Source organism: Toxorhynchites rutilus, chromosome 2 (genome assembly GCF_029784135.1).
Source record: "Toxorhynchites rutilus septentrionalis strain SRP chromosome 2, ASM2978413v1, whole genome shotgun sequence".
Taxonomy (NCBI): domain Eukaryota; kingdom Metazoa; phylum Arthropoda; class Insecta; order Diptera; family Culicidae; genus Toxorhynchites; species Toxorhynchites rutilus.
This window is the reverse complement of record NC_073745.1, coordinates 27,612,953-27,634,031: the sequence shown is the minus strand read 5'-3', so window position 1 is coordinate 27,634,031 and position 21,079 is coordinate 27,612,953. Positions and strand designations below refer to the sequence as shown.

The 21,079-nt window shown below is 36.9% G+C and overlaps 1 protein-coding gene across 4 annotated transcripts in view; it reads left to right on the top strand.

Moving 5' to 3' along the window:
• LOC129764183 (G protein-coupled receptor kinase 1) overlaps positions 1-20,611 on the top strand; it is a 402,831-nt gene extending 382,220 nt beyond the window's left edge. For all 4 annotated transcript variants that reach the window (XM_055763033.1, XM_055763032.1, XM_055763035.1 and 1 more), the window contains exon 14: positions 8,157-20,611. In XM_055763033.1, coding sequence (XP_055619008.1) covers positions 8,157-8,375 — 219 coding nt within the window. In that variant the 3' untranslated portion in view covers positions 8,376-20,611. The remainder of the gene's footprint in view (positions 1-8,156) is intronic.
• Positions 20,612-21,079: the final 468 nt, after the last annotated feature.

Genomic DNA, 21,079 nt, shown 5'->3' with positions numbered 1-21,079 from the left:
CCATTTGTTCTGTGTTCTTTTATTATTTTGCTATTCGTTCATGATTCATAGCATTGCCATTTTGGAACAATTAATAATTTAATCGATAGTAAAAAAAAAATAGAATAATTTGTACTGAAGAAAGTAATGTTCGAAACGCACTAGTGTGAAAAGTCAAAGTATGGGCCCTATTATAGAAATCGAATCGAGGATTCGATACAATCACTATCACTATCACTATCACACCGAGTTAAATCTGGAATTATAGAAATCGAGGAAAACTGCTCGATTTGTTAGCAAGCTCGAATGTCAACGGTTGTGTTGAAATATTTTGAAACAAGTTTGAAATGTTTCATGAAGCACTATAAAAAGGATGCCAAATCTTTTTTTGAGGCATCTGCTTTGAAAATGTATTTCCAAAAGTGTTACTATGGTTATGTTTTGGAGTAAATTGATGTTCCCTCAAAGAATAAAGCTTAATAGGCGTAAGGCACGCATGCATGTGCTATAAAAACGACAGCGTGGAACAATTTGCTGTACAAAAAATATAATTATTAGAAAATCTATGGAATTCCGTAAAGAGTCATGCACGAATTTCACTTTTTTTTTAGCTAAACAATTTTTGTTATTCATGTAATGAACATGTAATTCTCTTTTAGCATCGATTTCTTGTAATAGCGGCGTCGTTTGCTTTATTCTATAGGGGCCACCACCTGTTGCTCTAAATTCTCGCTTGTTGTGTGCTAGTGTTTTCTTTACCTTTCCCCTCATGTCAGTCCAAACCTGTAATTTAGATAAAATCATTATTGTTTTTGGTAGCATATGGTAGCATTATACCACTCCGATGATTAGTTTGATCTATTGTAGTGAAAGTGGTATAGTTTGGCATAGTATAGCAATAAAAAAGAAAATTGCTGCCAAAAATAACGTACTAATGTATGCTAGTAGAAGTGAGCAATTTTTAGGTAGGAAATTCGGTTGAAAGAAATTCAAAGAGTATGATAAAATTTACTTATGAAAGTTATGTGTATCGTAAAAGAAATACTTACTTTCTGCCATTCTGAACCTAGATGCATTGGTGGTCTCAGTGCATTGAGCTCCTTTCTGAATTCCTCCAACTTTTCCTACACCGGGATTATATAAGAACTGCCTCCACAAAAACCTCGAGCAATGTCTACATTCGCTTCCATTGTTTCAAGGAGCCGTTCAAACTGGTGGTGATTTGGTTTTTGACGTAGGACTACGTCTAACCGGAAGATATAGGGGGTGAAATGGAAATCTATGCACTGAACAAGTAGGAAAAAATGCAAGATTTGGAACGCTTATAACTCGAGAATTTCTCAATAGATCGCAAAGGTTTTTGCATCAATTGATAGGAAATATATCTACGCATCTATCAGAATGAATAACATTTCATTTTTCTTGAGATAAATAATTGAATAATTGTGAAATATCAAGCATTGTCAAAATTCACTATGTGCCCATTTTTGATTGGTCCATTTTGTGCTCCTCAAATCGTACCGGCCAAAACGGGCAACCAGAGCAGCAGCGAAATAGAATGAAGCACGATTGGAAAGGAAAAAGAAAAAAATGAACGAAACATTGGTCGCAGTCTCACACATGCGTAATTCTCGAGCCAGCCAGTCAGCTTAAAAATCCCCGCTCCGCTGCCGTAACGACCATTCTCATTCAAACCGTACACCACATCGGTTCGCATCATAACACATCAACAAACCAACCCAAGCAGCCATGTCTGGACATGGTAAAGGAGGAAAAGTGAAGGGAAAGGCAAAATCCCGCTCGAACCGTGTTGATCTGGAGTTCCCCGCAAGGGTAGCTAGGCGTTAGTACCAGTGCACCAGTCCACCTAGCCGGCGTTATATAGTTTCGGCCGCCGAAGTGATCGAGTTAGCCGGCACAGCTGCTCGCGACGATAAGAAAACCCGCATTCGGAACAGAACACATTCGGTTCGGTGGACATCAAGACAACAGGCAGTTGCAGCGAGTGGCGAGTGGCAAACGCAATCGCAAAACGGCATCAGGTAGCAGAAGAAAAATGTTTGTTCTTTATACAAACTGCTTTTGGGATCCAGAACAAGGCGGCATCGAGGGCGTTCGAAATGGTTTTTTTCAAAACCACGAGTACTAAGATTTCTAAATTGGAACCATTCCATAAAACAAGGCGCTTTTCAGGGCCATTAAACCTTCCAAAAAAGAGTTTAGGAAATACAGTTCAATGCTTTCTAAAACATTATCCAAAATAATAATAAAACACAAATTGATTCTTTCATAATTTGTTTGCCAGGATCTGATGAGTATGTGAATTTGGCGGTGACCGGAATAAATCGCCACAGTAAACAACTGCAACAGAAACAACCGCTTAGAAAAAGTGTAGTAGGCTAGAAATATTTGGCGCGGGAAAAACATCATGTGCCTCACATTTCTATTATAAATTTATTCTCTTGTTCTCGTTTTTCGAAATTTATTCTGAGGACAATGTAATGGGGACGAAGTCCCCATTTGGCGAGGATAAGGAATCGAGGCGGCCCATGCCGCCAAGATGACGCAATCCGAGTCCACCGCCGACCCGCCGTCGGAAGCGGCGGTGTCTCGCACGCAAACCTGGGATCCACTGATTGCCCGGTTAGTTTGAAACATAGGATACGATCCTTTAGCAATGTCCGACCGAGCTCTAGCGAGCGTCGGACGGTATACGTCTGCCCGGGGCGTTACGTTTGCCTGGGGCGATACGTTTGCCCGGTTAATTCTTGTTTTGAAATACAATACCGCGCCACAATATTTATAGCCTACTACACATTTTATAAGCGGTGGTTTCTGTTGCAGTCGTTTTCTGTGGCGATTTATTCCGGGAACCGAATTTGGCAGTTGTTCTGAGCTTATTGATAGTTGGGGACTTTCCTGATTATTCAATTTTCACCAATTCTTAAATTGTTTCCAGATTGAAAGTACAGTAATTTACAATTAGTTCGACATTTAGCTAATTGGACGGACATGTAATGCGACTTATTTAGTTGGACATTTTTGTAAACATAGAGATCCAAATTATGACCCCACATTGAAAGTCGACACTGTACCACTGTCATCGCAAATGTTCAATTACAGGTTAAAATTACCTCCAATCTGATACTGAGTGGTGGTAATGCAACGTGCCATTGAATGTAATTTGCTGTAAAATATGTCACAAGCTGGATGGGAAGAAATTTTCCAACTGTGAAAGCTGTGGCGAGTGGCAAATGCAATCGCTAAACAGGAAGGTTTAGCCGAACAAGATGGGGATATCGAGTGATAACAAAACAATAAACTCTTTAGATTGAAGATAATTTTGTGATCCTGAAAAGGACCCTTTTTAGCCTGCATGTGAATCCAACGAGCGAACAAATCGTAATGAATGTATTTTTTTGCCATCGCTCCCTTTTAACGCTCATTCGTTCGTCTCGTTGGACTCGCCCCTCTGGCTGAGTCTGCCGATTTGTCTCTATCCTGTGAGTGTGTACCGCTAGAGTATAAAACACGCGGACCCCAAAAAAATATCTTATTTTCTTTCAAACCGTAAACCCGTGTGGTTGTACGGCATCGGCATCGTGGACGTAACAAAGGAGGACAAGTTAAGGGAAAGGCAAAGTCTCACTCGAACCGTGCAGGTCTCCAGTTCCCTGTTGGTCGTATTCACTGATTGCTCCGCAAGGGTAACTAGGCCGAACGGATTGGTGCCGGAGCACCAGTATACCTAACAGCGATTATAGAGTTTCGGTCGTCGGAGTGCTCGAGTTGGCTTGCAATGCTGCTCACGACAATCAGAAAACCCGCATCAGGAACAGAGCAGCTTCGGTTCGGCGCTCATCAAGGCAAAGTGAGTGGCAAAGTGTTTCTCCGGCACGTTGCATTAAATGTAATTTACTGAACAACATATCACAAGCTGGATGGGAAGAAATTTTCCAACTGTGAAAGCTGTGGCGAGTGGCAAACGCAATAGCTAAACAGGAAGGTTTAACCGAACAAGATGGGAATATCGAGTGATAACAAAAACACAACACCAAAGGTTCTTTTCAGAACCATCAACATATTCATAAAGAGTAAACAGTAAACTAATCCATTTTTCAGGTAGATAGGTAGGTATTCACGTAGGAGAAGAAAATAAAACAATATATTTAAAATATATATTTAACAAAAGCTGTCCCCTTTGTATAGTCCTACGTCACTCCGGTTATGTCCCCGACATTACCCACCCGTCTTTTTTTCTTCCGCCACTGATTTTCAGCCACTGAAATATGCGCTGGAAGTAAATTCTGCATTGTAAGTTATAACATGATTAATATAAATAAGGTGGATTGAACACTTACCTTGTATAGACTATTCTGACAGCACCGTAAAACAAATGCTGATCAAAACAAACGAACATGTGTTGCAAATTGCATATATTGAAACGTTTCTGAAATGTTTCCCAAAGGAATGCAAGCCAACACAAAACAATTCTCTGAAGATATGCAACAAGTGAACCAAACAACTCGAAAAGTTCTGACACTTGCATCGAAAGTTATCACTCGCTCGGTGCTATCGAATTGCTCGATTTCTATAATAGTAAAATAGAGCTAACGAGCAAAATTCTTATCGCCTCGATTTCTATAATAGGGCCCTATATTTGGTTCTTTGTTTACTCGACTGACAAGTATCAGACAGAACACCATGAAAACCGCTCTGTTGAAACCTACTTTGTCTGGTGGTAACTTGTATATTAAGAATTATTCCACATTTTTTGTTGTTTTTTATCTTACATCAGAATCAAAGAAGAGGATTTGGAAGATGGCGACTTTCTATTATCCCCAAAGTTTTGTTTTCGGAAAGTCTCGGATATCTTAACAAAAAGTACCAATGGTTTTATTTAGCCAACTACACGTTCCCAAATCCACTTGTCCATTCTCGGTTCCCTTCCTTATAAAAGAACAGTACCCGTTGCGATCAGTTCGTTACAGAATCCACACAAATGTTACAAGGGAACACTCACAGTCATAATATGTCTAATCTGCACCACCTGGCGATATAAATATTACGTGTCTCTAAAGGCAATGTTACAGGCAAGGATAATATAGTACATATAATATCCGCTACATTGAATAAACGAAAAAAAGACGGGTGGGTAATGTCGGGGACATAACCGGAGTGACGTAGGACTATACAAAGGGGACAGCTTTTTCTAAATATATATTTTAAATATATTGTTTTATTTTCTTCTCCTACGTGTATACCTACTTATCTACCTGAAATATGGATTAGTTTACTGTTTACTCTTTATGAACATGTTGGGAGTTCTGAAAAGAACCTTTGGTGTTGTGTTTTTGCGTTTTTTTACAAACTTTCTCATTTTTTTCTCACTGTCTTATAGTTGATTCTTGATTTTTTCTGAAAGCTTTGTACTTATTAAATGTTCAACGCCGGGCATCTTTTGGCGTATGCACATATCGTACAATCAAAATGATGGCTGTGATAGGGAATGCATAGGTGGTCATCAGCTCATTCACTATCATATATTTCACTATTGAGCACATTACCGTACCTTAAACTGTGGTTTCGGAGACGAATGAATTGTAAGATTTGTATCTCCGCAAACAAAGTAAATAAAAATGAAAAAGAACTGAGGTTTTGGAGACGAACTCTATGATCTGTCGAGAAATAAACGAGCTATAAGCGTTCTGAAAAATCAACAGTAAATACAGGGAAGTACAACAGTAAATACAGGGAATAAGAACAGAGCAGCAGGAAATACATAGCTCATTATATTGCTCCTTAGTTATGTTTCTATACAATGCAGATGTAACGTCCGTCAATTTTCAACATCAGTTATCAACCAAAGAAAGCAGTTCTTGCTACCGAGAAAATTCGTTAAGGCCATCCTGCATACAATTTGTAGCCACTTTTTTGGTTTGTAAAAACTGAATGATCAATTCAAAAGACCCCAGCCACCAATATGTTCAAAAACAAGCATAAACAAAATAATTCAGTTCATATTATATGTCATATTATGTCACTTTAGAATGCATTGGTATTGTGAATAACTTTTAATAACTCTTCTTTCAATGGTTTAATGGCCCTGAAAAGCGCCGTGTTTTACGGTGGCTGGTTTTGCCACCAAAGCAGTCTGTATCTGTATCTTCTACATGCTGCCGTTTTGCGATTGCATTTGCCGCTCGCCACTCGCTGCAACTGTCTGTTGTTGTCTTAATGTCCACCGAACCGAATGTGGTCTGTTCTGAATGCGGGTTTTCTTATCGTCGCGAGCAGCTTTGCCAGCCAACTCGATCACTTCGGCGGCCGAAACTATATAACGCCGGCTAGGTGGACTGGTGCACTGGTACTAACGCGCTCGGCCTAGCTACCCTTGCGGAGCAATTGGCAGACCAACACGGTTCGAGCGGGATTTGGCCTTTCCCTTCACTTTTCCTCCTTTTCCATGTCCAGACATGGCTGCTTGTGTTGGTTTGTTGATGTGGTGTGGTGCGAAACGATGTGGTGTACGGTTTGGATGAGAATGATCGTTACGGCAGCGGAGCGGGGATTTTTAAGCTGACTGGCTGGCTCGAGAATTAGGCATGTGTGAGACTGCGACCAATGTTTCGTTCATATTTTTTCTTTTTCTTTTCCAATCGTGCTTCATTGTATTTCGCTTCTGCTCTGGTTGCCCGTTTTGGTCGGTAAGATTTGAGGAGCACAAAATTGACCAATCAAAAATGGGCACATAGTGCATTTGTAAAATGCTTGATATTTCACAATTATTCAATTATTTATCTCATGAAAAATGAAATGTTATTCGTTATGATAGATGCGTAGATATATTTCCTATCAATTGATGCAAAAACTTTTGCGATCTTTTGAAAAATGCTCGAGTTATAAGCGTTCCAAATCTTGCATTTTTTCCTACTTGTTCAGTGCCTAGATTTTCATTTCACCCCCTATATTTTCCGGTTAGACGTAGTCCTACGTCAAAAAGGCGACCGGTCGATTAATATTTCTGTAGGTACGATTATTTCAATAAGGATTTTTATGTACATTTATGAACAAGAATACATAAGAATGTCGAGTTTTTTGTATTGTTTATATACAGTTTTTTTTTCTTCAAGAATTGAAATCTATTGAAAATAGAAAGTATCATTAATTAATGGGTCTGTTAATTCGATAGTTCGAGAGCGGAGGCTCTGGTCGGATGGTGCACCGTTTCAACGGGGGAAAACGAGCCTTTGGACGCTTTAACTTGCAAAGTTCTCAGCGGAAACACTCTTGAGAATCAGCTTGAGCACAAAGAATAACACTATGCGACAGGTTTACAGCATAAAAACATCCGATGTTCTTTATTTCACGTTGCGACGGGATTCTAAATCGATCGCTTACATATTATGGAGGAAAAACACGTTTGAACACGTTTGGTTTGTATAAGTCTCTTGCATCTGCTCCGGCTTTGCTTCTCTCTTGGCTCTATTTGTTGCACACTCTTTGACGGATGGAAAAATACTGCCCTGCTTCTCGCTGCTGGGCCGCTAGGCTCGCTGACAGGGAATCACAAAGGGTGGAGGGGATGAATTTGCGACGCAATATTCCTCTCTTCTCTTCAGGGACTGAACAGGGTCCGTATCATAATTTAATGGGGTCGGATCATCCAACCCGTTTGAAGTTCAGTTCAGTTCATATAATAAACGGTATTTGGAGTTTTGAATGAGTTAAATTTACGGATTTCTTAACAGTTACATAAATTTAATTCAAAAGCAATTGCCCTCAAAGTCCGACGTCAAGTTTCCGTCCGTGACACAGGCCTTTCTATTTTTTTAGAGAAGTTACGCCAAGGACTCGGTTGTTCTGGATACGCAGAACATCATTCTGCTTTCGGTCCAGGATGGTCGCACAAAATTGGTGGATTTTTACAATATCCGGTACTTTTGAAAAGTCTATCCGAAACATGTCTTCTCGACGACTCTTCACAAAGTCATTTGGATGCACAGCAATGTTCAAAATACGTATGTGATAGGATAATCTCGATAAACCTGGTATGTTTAGCTTGAGTTCGACTTCCACGGAACGATAGCGAAAGCGCGTTTGTTCGGCGCTTTTAGCACTCACATTTAGAATGATAGACGCATATCACTGGCATTTTCTCCTTCCCATCGTTCCAGGACGAAATCGGCCTCAAGGAGTGGGCCCTCTCGATGCGCTCGGCCCACAAGGAAAGCCAGGAGCTGCTCGGATCGATGGCGAAGAAGGCGGGCAAAATCTACGGCACCGAACGGGAAGCCTCCAAAGCGAACGTCCTGATCTCTGCGGCCAACACCACCGGCGCCGCACATTCGCACCTCTCGAACGCCCAGAAGAACACCAACGGGTCGTCCAACTAGCGGTTACTTCTACGATCTCGGTCCTGCTTCATAGAACCGAATCGTCTCAAGGAGCCGCTGATGAAGATGAAGTGCAAGGACACCTAAGGCGGGGGACTGTTGTGCTGAGTTGTTGTTGATTGAATGTGTCGCGGAGAACGGATACATATTCAATTAACAATCGCATTGCATTGCATTGCCTCGGTGTTGCGCGAGGGCGACGAATTCCTCCGGCTTTACATTAGAAGCGCTGGGCACTTGTGTTGTTTAATGTGTGGTTTAAGTTCTTTGCGATGAAAACGGGTTCCATTGGACAAACTAAAATAAAAACAAACTTTTTAAGGTAAGCAGTCGATTTTATATAACAGAGAGAGAGAGAGGAGATATAATACACGAGATTCGAGAACGTTTTTGACGGTGATATAAGCAAAATAAGAAAGTGAACTAATATTAAGTGGGACAATTATACAAGCTAAGGAGAGCAACCGCGTATGTGCAATGCATGAGAGACACAATGCTGACATTGTTCAACAAACCAATTATGTCCTTTTTCTGTTGTTGATGTTTTTCTTCTCTCTACTCTCAATCAATCAAACTGATGTCAGTATTTATTAAACGTGCAAATGTGAACCGTAGTGAGCAGAACACAAGTTATTGAAACAAACATTAGGATTAGCGAATAAATGTGTCAATTTAGTACAGCACTCAGAAGAAGAAGAAGAAGAAGAGAAGAGCATAGTGTTGCTGAAATAATGACAACCAGTGTTTTTACAGAACGCAAAAAAAAACTAGCCCACATGAAATGAACAAAACAAATAATGGAGAGGAAAAATCTAACTTTTAAGCTCATAGAATATACCAGGAGGAGAGGTAGTGTGAGACAAAATTATTGTTCTAAACTACAGAGAAAAAAAAGAGGCGTAACTATCCTAAAATATTGTTGAATAGGTCACATTGGGACAATGTGCGAAAAAAAGTGGCGTAAAATAGTGGTAAAGTACTTCGAATTTCTTCATTTGATTTCCCGTTTCGTTGCATTTTTCTTGTAGCGACTGGGAAAAGTAAAACTATGTAATGTCGCCCACTATATTGACTAGAGTGCCAATGAGAATGGCCATCTCGAATTTTCAAAGCGAACTTGACTAAAAATGTCCCACGAAAAACTACCGTATGCAAAATATCAGTGTCGCACAGCGGTCAAAGTTTGAGTTTTTTGAAAACCGAAAAATCACCCAAGAGAGAGGGGAAAGGAAATCGGGGTTTTCGAAAAAAAATTGATGCCGCGCTCCCTATTTGATGCCAAGTCCCAACTTGGCCTTTTTTTTGAATACGAGGCAAAACCATGAGCCATTGTAGGCTCGATTGCATCAATATCTCCACCGTAAAATTAAAGTTAAATCGATTTCTATGTAATTTAGTTGTTTCACAAATATTTTTATGTCTATTGTAACTGAATTCACTTTTTGCTCAGATACGCGATCTTGCACTTCTGGTTTTTTTTAACCTAGTAATGTAGAACTAAATAAACCTATACTTTTTCACATCGGAATCGGAGTGCTTCTGAAGCATTTCTGATAAGTTGAATTGGAATTGTATATTCAATATGTAAAATGAAAACATTTTAACTCGCTTGCTTGAACTGTTTAAAATGCCTCTTCCTCGGCTTACACTTTCGATTCCTTCACACTTCGCAACGATATCGTAATTTGCTGCCAGCAATTCCAAATTAAATCGTCCTAAAAATGCAGATTTTAAAAACTTGTAATTTTGAGTTTTTCACAGCAATTGGGAATTTTTTGACTCAAGCGTAACTTTTGAAAAGATCGTATCGATTTTAGTAAGAAATCTTTGATAATTTATATCTCAAAAACTTTGAATCGTACCGAAATAGTGTCTCAGAAAGAGTTATAGAGTATTGATGGTTGAATATGAAAAAAATGTACACTGAGAAAAAAAATTAGTACTCTTTTTTTCATTTACAAAATAAAAATTCAATTTGCAATATCCAAAATACATATTTTTCTTTTTTTTTTAATTTTTTCATACAAAATAGAAGTCATGCAAAAATTTCAAAAATGGGCCCAAGATGGTGAAACTATTTTTGACGAACTTTGTGGAACATCGAATTGTTAGGAATTTTCGAAACTTCGAATTTTTGTATGTTAACAATCATTTTTAGCCACAAATTATGAATCCTGATGTGATTTAAAACAAAAAAGGTTATTATCAATTTCCTTCTAAATGGAGCCATTCTCGAAATGTTTAAAAAAATATTTCTAATTTATTGTCTTTTTTATAGTAAATAATTCCTTTTAATATGTTTGTCGTGTTATACCGTCATGTTCATGAACTTTTGTGAATTTACTTATAATTTCCAACAACTTTTCCAAATACATATCATCATGGTTCATTTTTTGACTCAAGCGCAACTTTTGAAAAGGGCGTATCGATTTGAGTAAGAGAAATCTTTGAAAATATATATCTCAAAAAATATGAGTCGTACCGAAATAGTGTGTTAGAAAGAGTTATAGAGTATTGTTGGCTTAATTTGAAAAAAAATATACACTGAGAAGAAAAATTAGTACTCTTTTTTTATTTAAAAAATAAAATTTTAATTTGCGATATCAAAAGATATGTATTTTTTTATATTTTTTCCAATTTTTTCAAATAAAATAGAGGTCATGTAGAAAATTCAAAACCTGGGCCCAAGATGGTAAAACTATTTTTGACGAACTTTGTGGAACATCGAATTTTTAGGAATTTACGAAACTTCGAGTTTTTGTATGTTAGCAGTCATTTTTAATCACAAATTATGAATCCTGATGTTATTTAAAACAAATAAGGTTATTATAAATCTCCTTCTGAATGTAGCCATTCTCGAGATATTTAAAAAAATATTTGTAATTTATTGTCTTTATAATAGTAAATAGGCCCTTTAAATATGTTTGTCGTGTTATACCATCATGTTCATGAGATTTTATGAATTCGCTTATAATTTCCAACAATTTTTCCAAATACATCGTTATGGTAAAGACATATGACTAAAAAATCGTTTTTATCTTAATACTTCAATACTTCAATACTTAATAACTTCAATCAATCAAAAAAATTGTTGGAAATTATAAGAAAATTCATAAAATTTCATGAACATGACGGTATAACACGACAAACTTATTAAAAGGGATTATTTACTATAAAAAAGACAATAAATTAGAAATATTTTTTTCAATACTTCGAGAACGGTTGCATTTTGAAGGAGATTGATAATAACCTTTTCTGTTTTAAATCACATCAGAATTTATAATTTGTGGCTTAGAATAATTGCTAACATAAAAAAATTCGAAGATTCGAAAATTCCTAAAAATTCGATGTTCCACAAATTTCGTCAAAAATAGTTTTACCATCTTGGGCCGATTTTTTAAATTTTCTACATGACTTCTATTTTGTATGAAAAAATTGAAAAAAATATAAAAAAGTACTAATTTTTCTTCTCAGTGTATATTTTTTTCAAATTAAGACAACAATACTCTATAACTCTTTCTAACACACTATTGCGGTACGACTCATATTTTTTGAGATATGAATTATCAAAGATTTCTCTTACTCAAATCGATACGCCTTTTTCAAAAGTTACGCTTGAGTCAAAAAATAAACCATGATGATGTATTTGGAAAAGTTGTTGGAAATTATAAGTAAATTCATAAAATTTCATGAACATGACGGTATAATACGACAAACATATTAAAAGGGATTATTACTATGAAAAAGACAATGAATTAAAAATATTTTTTTAAATATTTCGAGAATGGCTACATTTAGAAGGAGATTGATAATAACCTTTTTTGTTTTAAATCACATCAGGATTCATAATTTGTGGCTAAAAATGATTTAAAAACAAAAATTCCTAAAAATTCGATGTTCCACAAAGTTCGTCGAAAATAGTTTTACCATCTTGGGCCCATTTTTTAAATTTTCTGCATGACTTCTATTTTGTATGAAAAAAAAAAATGTATTTTGGATATTGCAAATTGAATTTTTATTTTGTAAATAAAAAAAGAGTACTATTTTTTTTTCTCAGTGTATATTTTTTTCATATTCAACCATCAATACTCTATAACTCTTTCTAAGATACTATTTCGATACGACTCAAAGTTTTTGAGATATAGATTATCAAAGATTTCTCTTACTCAAATCGATACGCCCTTTTCAAAAGTTACGCTTGAGTCAAAAAATTCCCAATTGCTCATATTTCCTCTAACCCAAACGGAATACACACTTTCATTCGAATCAAAAATACTCATGTTTTGTCATTTGTCGATTTCATTTGGAATTACTCCTGCCACTATTATGAATTTTCAGTACTTCCTTATCTTCCTCAATGGATTTTATCGTTTCGTCAGTTGTCCGAGAACGATGTTGATATTGAATGAACTGGCATAATAATATCAATGAATGACAAAGCTAGGGATATTTCCATTTGTTTACATTCCGTGAACGCAGAGCAGAACGAAAGAGAGAACAAACGAAAGTGAACGAATCAACTGTCATTGGTTTGCTGTGATTGTGAAGCTTGGCGTTGGTTCATTTTCGGTATCCCGAATGCAATGGTATAATGATCGAATGTGGTCTGAAATTTAGCTGAAACGATTGATGTGAAACTGCTAAATTGAATTTTGACATCTGCGACAATAATAAATGAAGTCCGAATGAGCTAATATTTTGCAGAGAGTATTTTATCGTGCAAATCAATATTTCGCAGGGAGTCCCGTATGAAAAATCGATATAACGATTTTCATTTACACCCTAAACCACTCGTTTTGACTCGTATTAAAAAAAAAAACGACAAAGTCCCAGAGCGACGATTTTTGACAAACAAATTTTTCGAGATCACACTAGATCTCGACGTTTCATGCAATTTGAAGACATTTGGCATCAAATTTTTTTTTCGAAAACCCCGATTTCCTTTACTCTCCCCCCTTGGGTGTTTTTCCGATTTTCAAAAAACTCAAACTTTGACCGCTATGCGACACTAGTAAATGAAGTCCGATTGGGCTGATATTTTGCATACGGTAGTTTTTCGTGGGAATCAACATTTATTCAAGTTCGCTTAGAAAATTCGATGGTCACTTTTTTCCCACACATCCATTGGCACTTTAATATTGACCCTAAATCTAGTATCTGTTATATAAATATTTAAATACTGTTAATGTGAGAACTGAACAACTACTTAGCCTTTTATATGTCTGTCTATATATACTTACGTGTTTGGAATGTATATTCAAACTAAGCAAGAAACAAAAAAGATAAAGAAGTAGTCGTTCGGGTAAACAAATTACCAGTAGCCTAGAAACAAACAAAAAAACCACCACGAGTATTATCTAGTTTCGATTGTTTCATCACTCGTGCACACTATCAAAACTGTTGCAATCTACGACTACAATCAAACCAAGGCAAGACAATAGCAAACGATACCAACCACGCGGACTTTTGATCCCACTCTTGACGCGCTCTGATTTGCCAGCAGACTGAGCCTCGTTTACACACAAATCATGACTCTTCCCGTATTTTATACACAAAATCAACTTTTTATAAACGTAATTGTAAACGAGAGGGAGACCCCATTAGCAGCGCACGAACAATCGTTCTACTGACTCTAGTTTTTTTTATTTCGTGGTATTAACGACATCAACTTTGGATGAGAGAAAAAATATAGGTACTTTCAGTCTTATTTATCGGGAATTGTTTAGACCAATTTCGGGGGCATCAATATTTGATAGTGGTCAAACTATGGATATACCCATCGCGCATTTATCCAAATTGTAGGAACTAATTATTCCCATCGCCGCTCGTCACCTCGGAAAGGAGTAGAAGTCGCAGGACAACCGAGTGCACCGTCTCACAGTGCATCGGAATGAAAAGCACATCGTGAGGGAAGCGAGGTGAAAGAGGGGGAAACCCTTTAATTAATTATAATATTACATTTAAAGTGTGCGGAAAAGTAACGAGAGAGAAGAGAAAAAAACAACATGCAAAAGTTTTAATCAAGATTTAAACGTATAAATTCAACAGCTCACTGTTATGCAACACCAAGACTTTAGAGTAGATTTGATTTCGGTTCTTTCACAAATCGCGTTCATCGCAGCGTCGCGTTGTGCATGTATTGACGAACACACAAACACATATAATCACTCACAAAAACACACACACACACACACACAACGTTAAACTATGAATATGTATAATTATGGGGTGGAAAGACAGGTGGCGAAATGAAAGGATGAAATGATACGTGATAGAGCGAGAGAGAGGCAACATTAATGGAAAGTAGTTTTGTTAGCACCGTTTCGTTCATTTAGTTGTATGCGACAGATAAACCACAGAGAGAAACATTTACTCGCAAAATAAAAAAAAAACAGCACTCTTCATGAGATTAAGTAGGATCGGAACATGTCGAACTGTCGATCTGTCGATTTTTCATTGCCAATAGCTATGGTTTGCGCGTTCAGTACTTTATGTTATCTACTAAATAGAGAGAATCTTCATCAGTTTCCAACTGGATGAATGGGCTTTAGCTTCAACAATTAAACAGCTATGGATGTGTGTTGATTTTAAGGAGTGAATTCAAAGTGCTGCACGGGTTGGGATTTTCCGACTATCCCGTTATCTTTTGGCGAAAAAGATTACCGTCACTGTTAACTGTGTGGAAGTCGTGCTTTATTAGCAACGTCAGCAGTGGCAGAATGTTCAGGGTGAGATGAAATTATCCATATTTTTTCTTCAGTGTATAGCTCGTATTTGACAGATTCTGAAATGAGCTTCATTGTTTACATCCGATGTCGTAAGAAGCATGCGCAACTCAACATAATCGGATTGTGTCTTCTAATTTTTATTGTGACCCAGACATGATCGCGAAATGTAAGCGTGGTTTTCGGCGGACAACAAAGTAGTCATAAAAAGGGCAAGAGTCAATTGACGAATTTACGCAAAGCTGAATCAGCTCATGCGACACCTACGTTAGAACTCAGAACCACAAAAGTGATGTTTGTTTATTCACTGAAAAGCAAGATTCTGTCGTGATCATTCATTTAATTTCTATTTAGATTCATTTCAATCATTAAATGTCGTCAGTATATGGTGAGAAAGTTAGGGCTTTGTATATTTACGATGGTTTCAACACGCCATTGGACCAAAGTCATTGATAATCTTCGAAAATTTTGAGTTTGATAATGCAGACAGGTTATGAATACTGTTGATAATGGTGATGAAATCGATATCATATTGAGTTGGATGACATGATTGATAATGTAAGGGCCGATTCGAGAAGGATTTGCAGTATTTTTAGCTCAACACATGCTACTCATCGTTAACCTAGTTAAAAAAAATTAAAGTTATAACACTTATACCAAGCCATTCTTCAAAATATACATACCACGATGTAAAATGGCGATTTTATAACCTTTTTAGCGCAGAAAAAATACGTGAAACCGGGAAATTTGAAGATAAATGCTGATTTTTCTTAAGAATTTGAACGAATTTCATGCTAAAAAAAAACAAAGCATTATCATTTTACTCGCTGCGCCATCTGGTTGTAGATCCAACGTAAATTCATCAATGGAAAGGTCAAGGCGGTATAATAAGGTGGAACGTTATGTCAGAATTGCTGTTCAGCCATTACTTGAGTTCGAATTGACAGCGGCCAAATGAACGGCTAGCGTTTCCGAGAAAGAGGATAACAAATGGCATGCAATGAAGAATGCATACCGCTATGTGTTTGTTGGTTTCAGGGGTTAGACATCAATTGAATATAGGCTACCCAAAATCAAAATCAATATGGCGTCATTTGTTTATCAACATATCATTTACGAGGATTGAAATCGAAAAATGCGCTGCTTTATTCTAACTGCATGAGCGATTTTCATATTTCGGTTTCACATGGAGGTGTTCACATTTAACATGGAGTTTAAAGTTAGCCACTATTCGACTATATAACCGGACCGAGTTGTAAACAACAGTAATTGATTGAACCAAAATGTCAGTAAACCGCAGCAATATTGGGTACACTGGCAATATGAGGGATTTGACGTTTTAGTCGTACCCCTGGTTGGTTTACGCTGTTGGCATCATTGTTGTGTTTCGGTGACTGCTGCAAGTTATTGTCTTCATTGCTGTTTCACGGGACGTGAGGGTTGTTGCCGTTGCTGCTGGGATTGGCAATTCAGCGATTGTGGGAGCTGTGCTAGTGGGTATATGAAAGAGCCACTACCGGCGGGCTTGTACCGTACTGCTCCTAGTTCCATTCGCTTTGATCACATTAGTCGTTGACGACCCATTACGATTGAGTGAGCGCAACGGTACGGTTTGGATATCCAGGCATGTCGTTTCCCGACGACTGCTGCTTCAGCTGGAGACTCACCTGATCGTGCGGGACACAACAGCTAGTTCGATTGAAACCGGTCCAGCGTAGGTAATTGTTGGTGTGCAGAGAACGCTATGTAGCATAAAAATTGGACCTGGTTTGTTTATAAACAAAAATAGTCGCTGTCATTTTTCATCCCCTCTCGCATCTTCCATGCCTTATCCTCATACTGTCGAAAACGAATCACCTGTCAATTCCAGCTCCTTGGGAAAGGTATACAAAAATAGGAGAAGGAAATGATGTTCCAGCAGTGACATTACCATAACGATTTGAGAGGTAAATCATCTCTCGGAAATCCCAAGCTGAGAAACGTAATTGACCTTGTAATGCAACACATTTCGCCGTCTCCCGTGAAAGTATTCCCAGTGTTACTGTTACAAAAAAAATATTTTACGTATTGCTGGAATGTAAAATCTGGCAATAGCGCAAATGATAAGCGCATCGGTTTTCCAAGCCGAAGGTTGGGGGGCTCGAGTCCCGCCACTGTCTAGAGTATTTTTCGGATTGGAAATTCGTTCGGCAACCCTTGAGCAATAAGCATATCGTTGTGCTTGGCATTCAATGCATGATTGGTTACTGGAAAGGCATAGTTAGCCTCAATTAAGAATTGTGGAAGTGCACCCTCCCTACTTCAATGCCGAACATAATTTATAAACAAGCCCTTTCTTTCTTGGCATGAACATTATGAACTTTAAAGGTACTTCAAATTGAATTGAATCACTTCAAATCGATAATACACTAACTATTTATCGTTTTTTTTTTTGTCACATTGATGAAAAAGTTGTTTCACATAATATTTTTTGGGTGTGATAACCGAACCTGATTGTAACAAGTAGGAGAACCCAGTCAAAATTTTGAGAAAAACAGAATTTAGTTGTCAAACGATTCGAATGTTATCTGCGCGAATGCGTGGAAGCGGAGGCAAGCATTGATAGAATAAAGAATTATAAAAAAAAAATGTTGTGAAAATAGGGAATCCTCAGGGTGAGATAAAATTATCCGTGTTTTTGACGTAGAACTACCAAATCAGAAAACCAATCGAATCGGAAATTCTCAAAGATTTGTTTGATATGCTATACATTACAATTCGCTAATGCAAGTCAGGGGTACATGCAAGTCGGGGGTATTTTTTGGTGTTGAGTACGTACGTACGTACTTTTAAACTGAAACGCCTGGGAAAATCCTCATTTCAGATACTAGAGGTGAATGAACTTTCGCGGTTCGAGAACTACGTAAACATGAGATGTGTAATATTTTCAGAGGGAAATATAAAATACAATGATCGTTTGACAATTCTTCCGTTCACATATTTTGATAGTCCTAGGCATCATATCAAACGTAAAAGGACGTTCATCGAATTTATTTGTAACAAAGAACATAATTTATTACAAAAAATTCGATGCATTCTAGAATAATATTCGAAGTGGTAAACAGGTGGATTGCATAATATAATTGCGTAGTTCTACGTCGAAAATATGCGGTCGTGTCCTAGATACAACCCCTTACAATTTTTTATTTATTTTTTAATACGATTTCACTAAAAATACACGTTCTTGTAAATTGTACATCTTGACACTAAAAACCATCCGATCAGACTGAACGAGTAGGCGAATATTATCGTCCCGAAGTGGGGAAACAATTTCTATAAGGAACTATTCGATTTTTTTTTGCGTGAGCGTTTTATCTGAAAGACCCTGTATAAAGCGGCCCTTACATGATCATTAGTTCATGAAAATGATATTAAAATGATCGTGTTATTCCACAAAGTTGGAATGATTGGTAACAATGACGAAAATCCGGATTTTATGATATCGGTTCGTCGTTACTGAAATAGGGCAGGGATACTGAAATAAGGCAGGGATGATAACGGTGGATTAAGTTAGATGTGCCGAGTTCATTTTAGGACAACAAGGTACGGTGTCGACAACTAGAAACGTTTTGAACAACTGAAGCAAGCATTAGCTATTAAGATAACTATGCAAAAAGGCAGTTTTGAATCGTCAAAATGTCAATGCAAATAATTGCTAATGGTTTTTTCAATTCTCAAAACATGCTCATGAAAAACAATTTTTAACCATGTCTTAAGCACATTATGAGAATATATCAAATTTTCGTTCAATATTCTTTCACTGTTTGAAGAAAAAATTTCAAACTATCAATTATTTGATACAAAAAAAATATAATTTTTCAATCATTATTTTTGTTTCGAAAACGTGTTAATTTCTTCCACGGATATAAGTGCTACACTGAGAGAAATAATTAGTAAATATAACGAATTTTTTGGTAAATACTACCAATCTATAGTCATTTTCGACCGTACTAATAAACACATATGTCAAGCAGAACCATGATTCCCAATATCGGCTACATTTTCTCGCCGAAAATGCACGTATCAGAATTATATCCTTATTATACCTCCGTATTGCCTTATGGGAACAATGATAATGGTTAATACGCGCTTTTCTCACCAGTTTTCAGATATGACAATATCCAAGCTTACTAATGTTATCGAGTAAAATATACTAATCTCTGGTAGGGATGCGGGTTTGTTGACAATATGTACAAAAAATTTGTACATTCTACTAATTTTGCATTACCAAATGTATTTGATAGTTTTCGACCGAGGATTTTTCTAAGTGTAGAGTTGCTGTACTCCTACAAGCTGTCAAAATCGGCTTCGTTGCGTGAATCATTGTACATATACATATCATCATTATTCTTCAGTCCTACACAATCATTTCCATTGTAATTACTTTCCTACAGTATTGGTATAGTCCTTAGTTTTACAGATATGCTTGAATTTTTATATCTTACACCAAAATTACGTTGTCATTACTTTCCTATAGTATTTTTATGGTCTCTAATTGACCAGGAATGCTTGAATTCTTATATATTAAACCAACATTACGCACACAAATAAAAACCGTTTGCAAAACTACGATGTTATTGCACAAAATATTTCGCTGCTTCTTCACTAATACTAATGCGTAGCATTTATAGCATACCAGGGTAACTGGATATGTCAGGTGTATGGCACGATTCTCGCTATCTCACTCTACCTACTGTCACCGCCTATCTCACTATCCCTCTGCTGTAAAAGTTCATCATGGACATCACGATATGTCAGATGGTTGTAAATTGGTAATTCGCGATAACAATGGCATGGTGTCGACGTCTGGTGGCGACTTAGAATTAGGGTCCCAAACTCGTTAGTGTAATCTCTATCAGATTAGAAGACACGAAGCCGGTTTTTAAATTTTAAAATTTAAATACTAATTTTTACATCATGTTATTTAATTACTTGAAACATGTATTTCTGACTTTCATTCAACCATATGGCTATACGATTCCAACATTGTTACTGAATTTTTTCATTGTAATATAAAGTTATCTTCATACACAATTTTCGTATGAGACTTTTTCCCCACCTGCAAACAAAAATGTTTTTAATTTAAATCGAATTCTAATTTTATCTAAATAATATTTTTGTCCTAAAATGATTCCAACTGAAAATCAGCTATTCTTTGATGCTCCCCTAAACTAGTAAACGAAGCTCAATGCCGTCAACGCGAGTCGCTGTTTCGAAGAAAACAAATACTTTTGACGTTTGAGATTTTTTTTCCTTTATGACGTTTGAGTCATACAGTCATACGTGTCATACAGCTGAGATATGTACAACGATTCACGACAACGAGGTAGGATAGCAGCAACTCTAGCACTCATATCCGTGAAAAAAATTAACACGTTTTCGGAACGAAAATTTGATAGTTTGACAAGTTTTCTTTAACCCTTTAACGGGTACTGGCATCTATATTGCCACCAACGATTTAATTTTTTTTTCTCTTCTTCAACAATAAATTATCACTTCTAAACATATGTTGTAACTTGTTCTGTTGAAGTTTTCAATACATGTGAACTGTTTAGGACCTGTTGAGTCTGATCATGAAATTTATTAGTTGTTTTTGTTGAAACTATTTTAAGCATTTTTACCATCAAGTGTTTTCCGCTAGACGGGGCAGGTGGCATCTATATTGTTACCAACATCTAACACTAGCCCTTTCACTGGCAGGTGGCAGCTATATTGCCACCAACATTTTACGCTAGCCGGGCAGGTGGCATCTATATTGCCACCAATTTTTTCAATGTTTTTGATTGTTTTGCGTATTGAAAAAAAATATTTTGTGTATTTTAGCATCTAAATAAGTCGTTGAAGAAAAAAACCCGATAAGGACTGCTGCAATTAACCGATGTCGGTTCCAGTCAAACATCAAATGGATTGAAATCAACGAGTTCTACATATGTGTGCTCT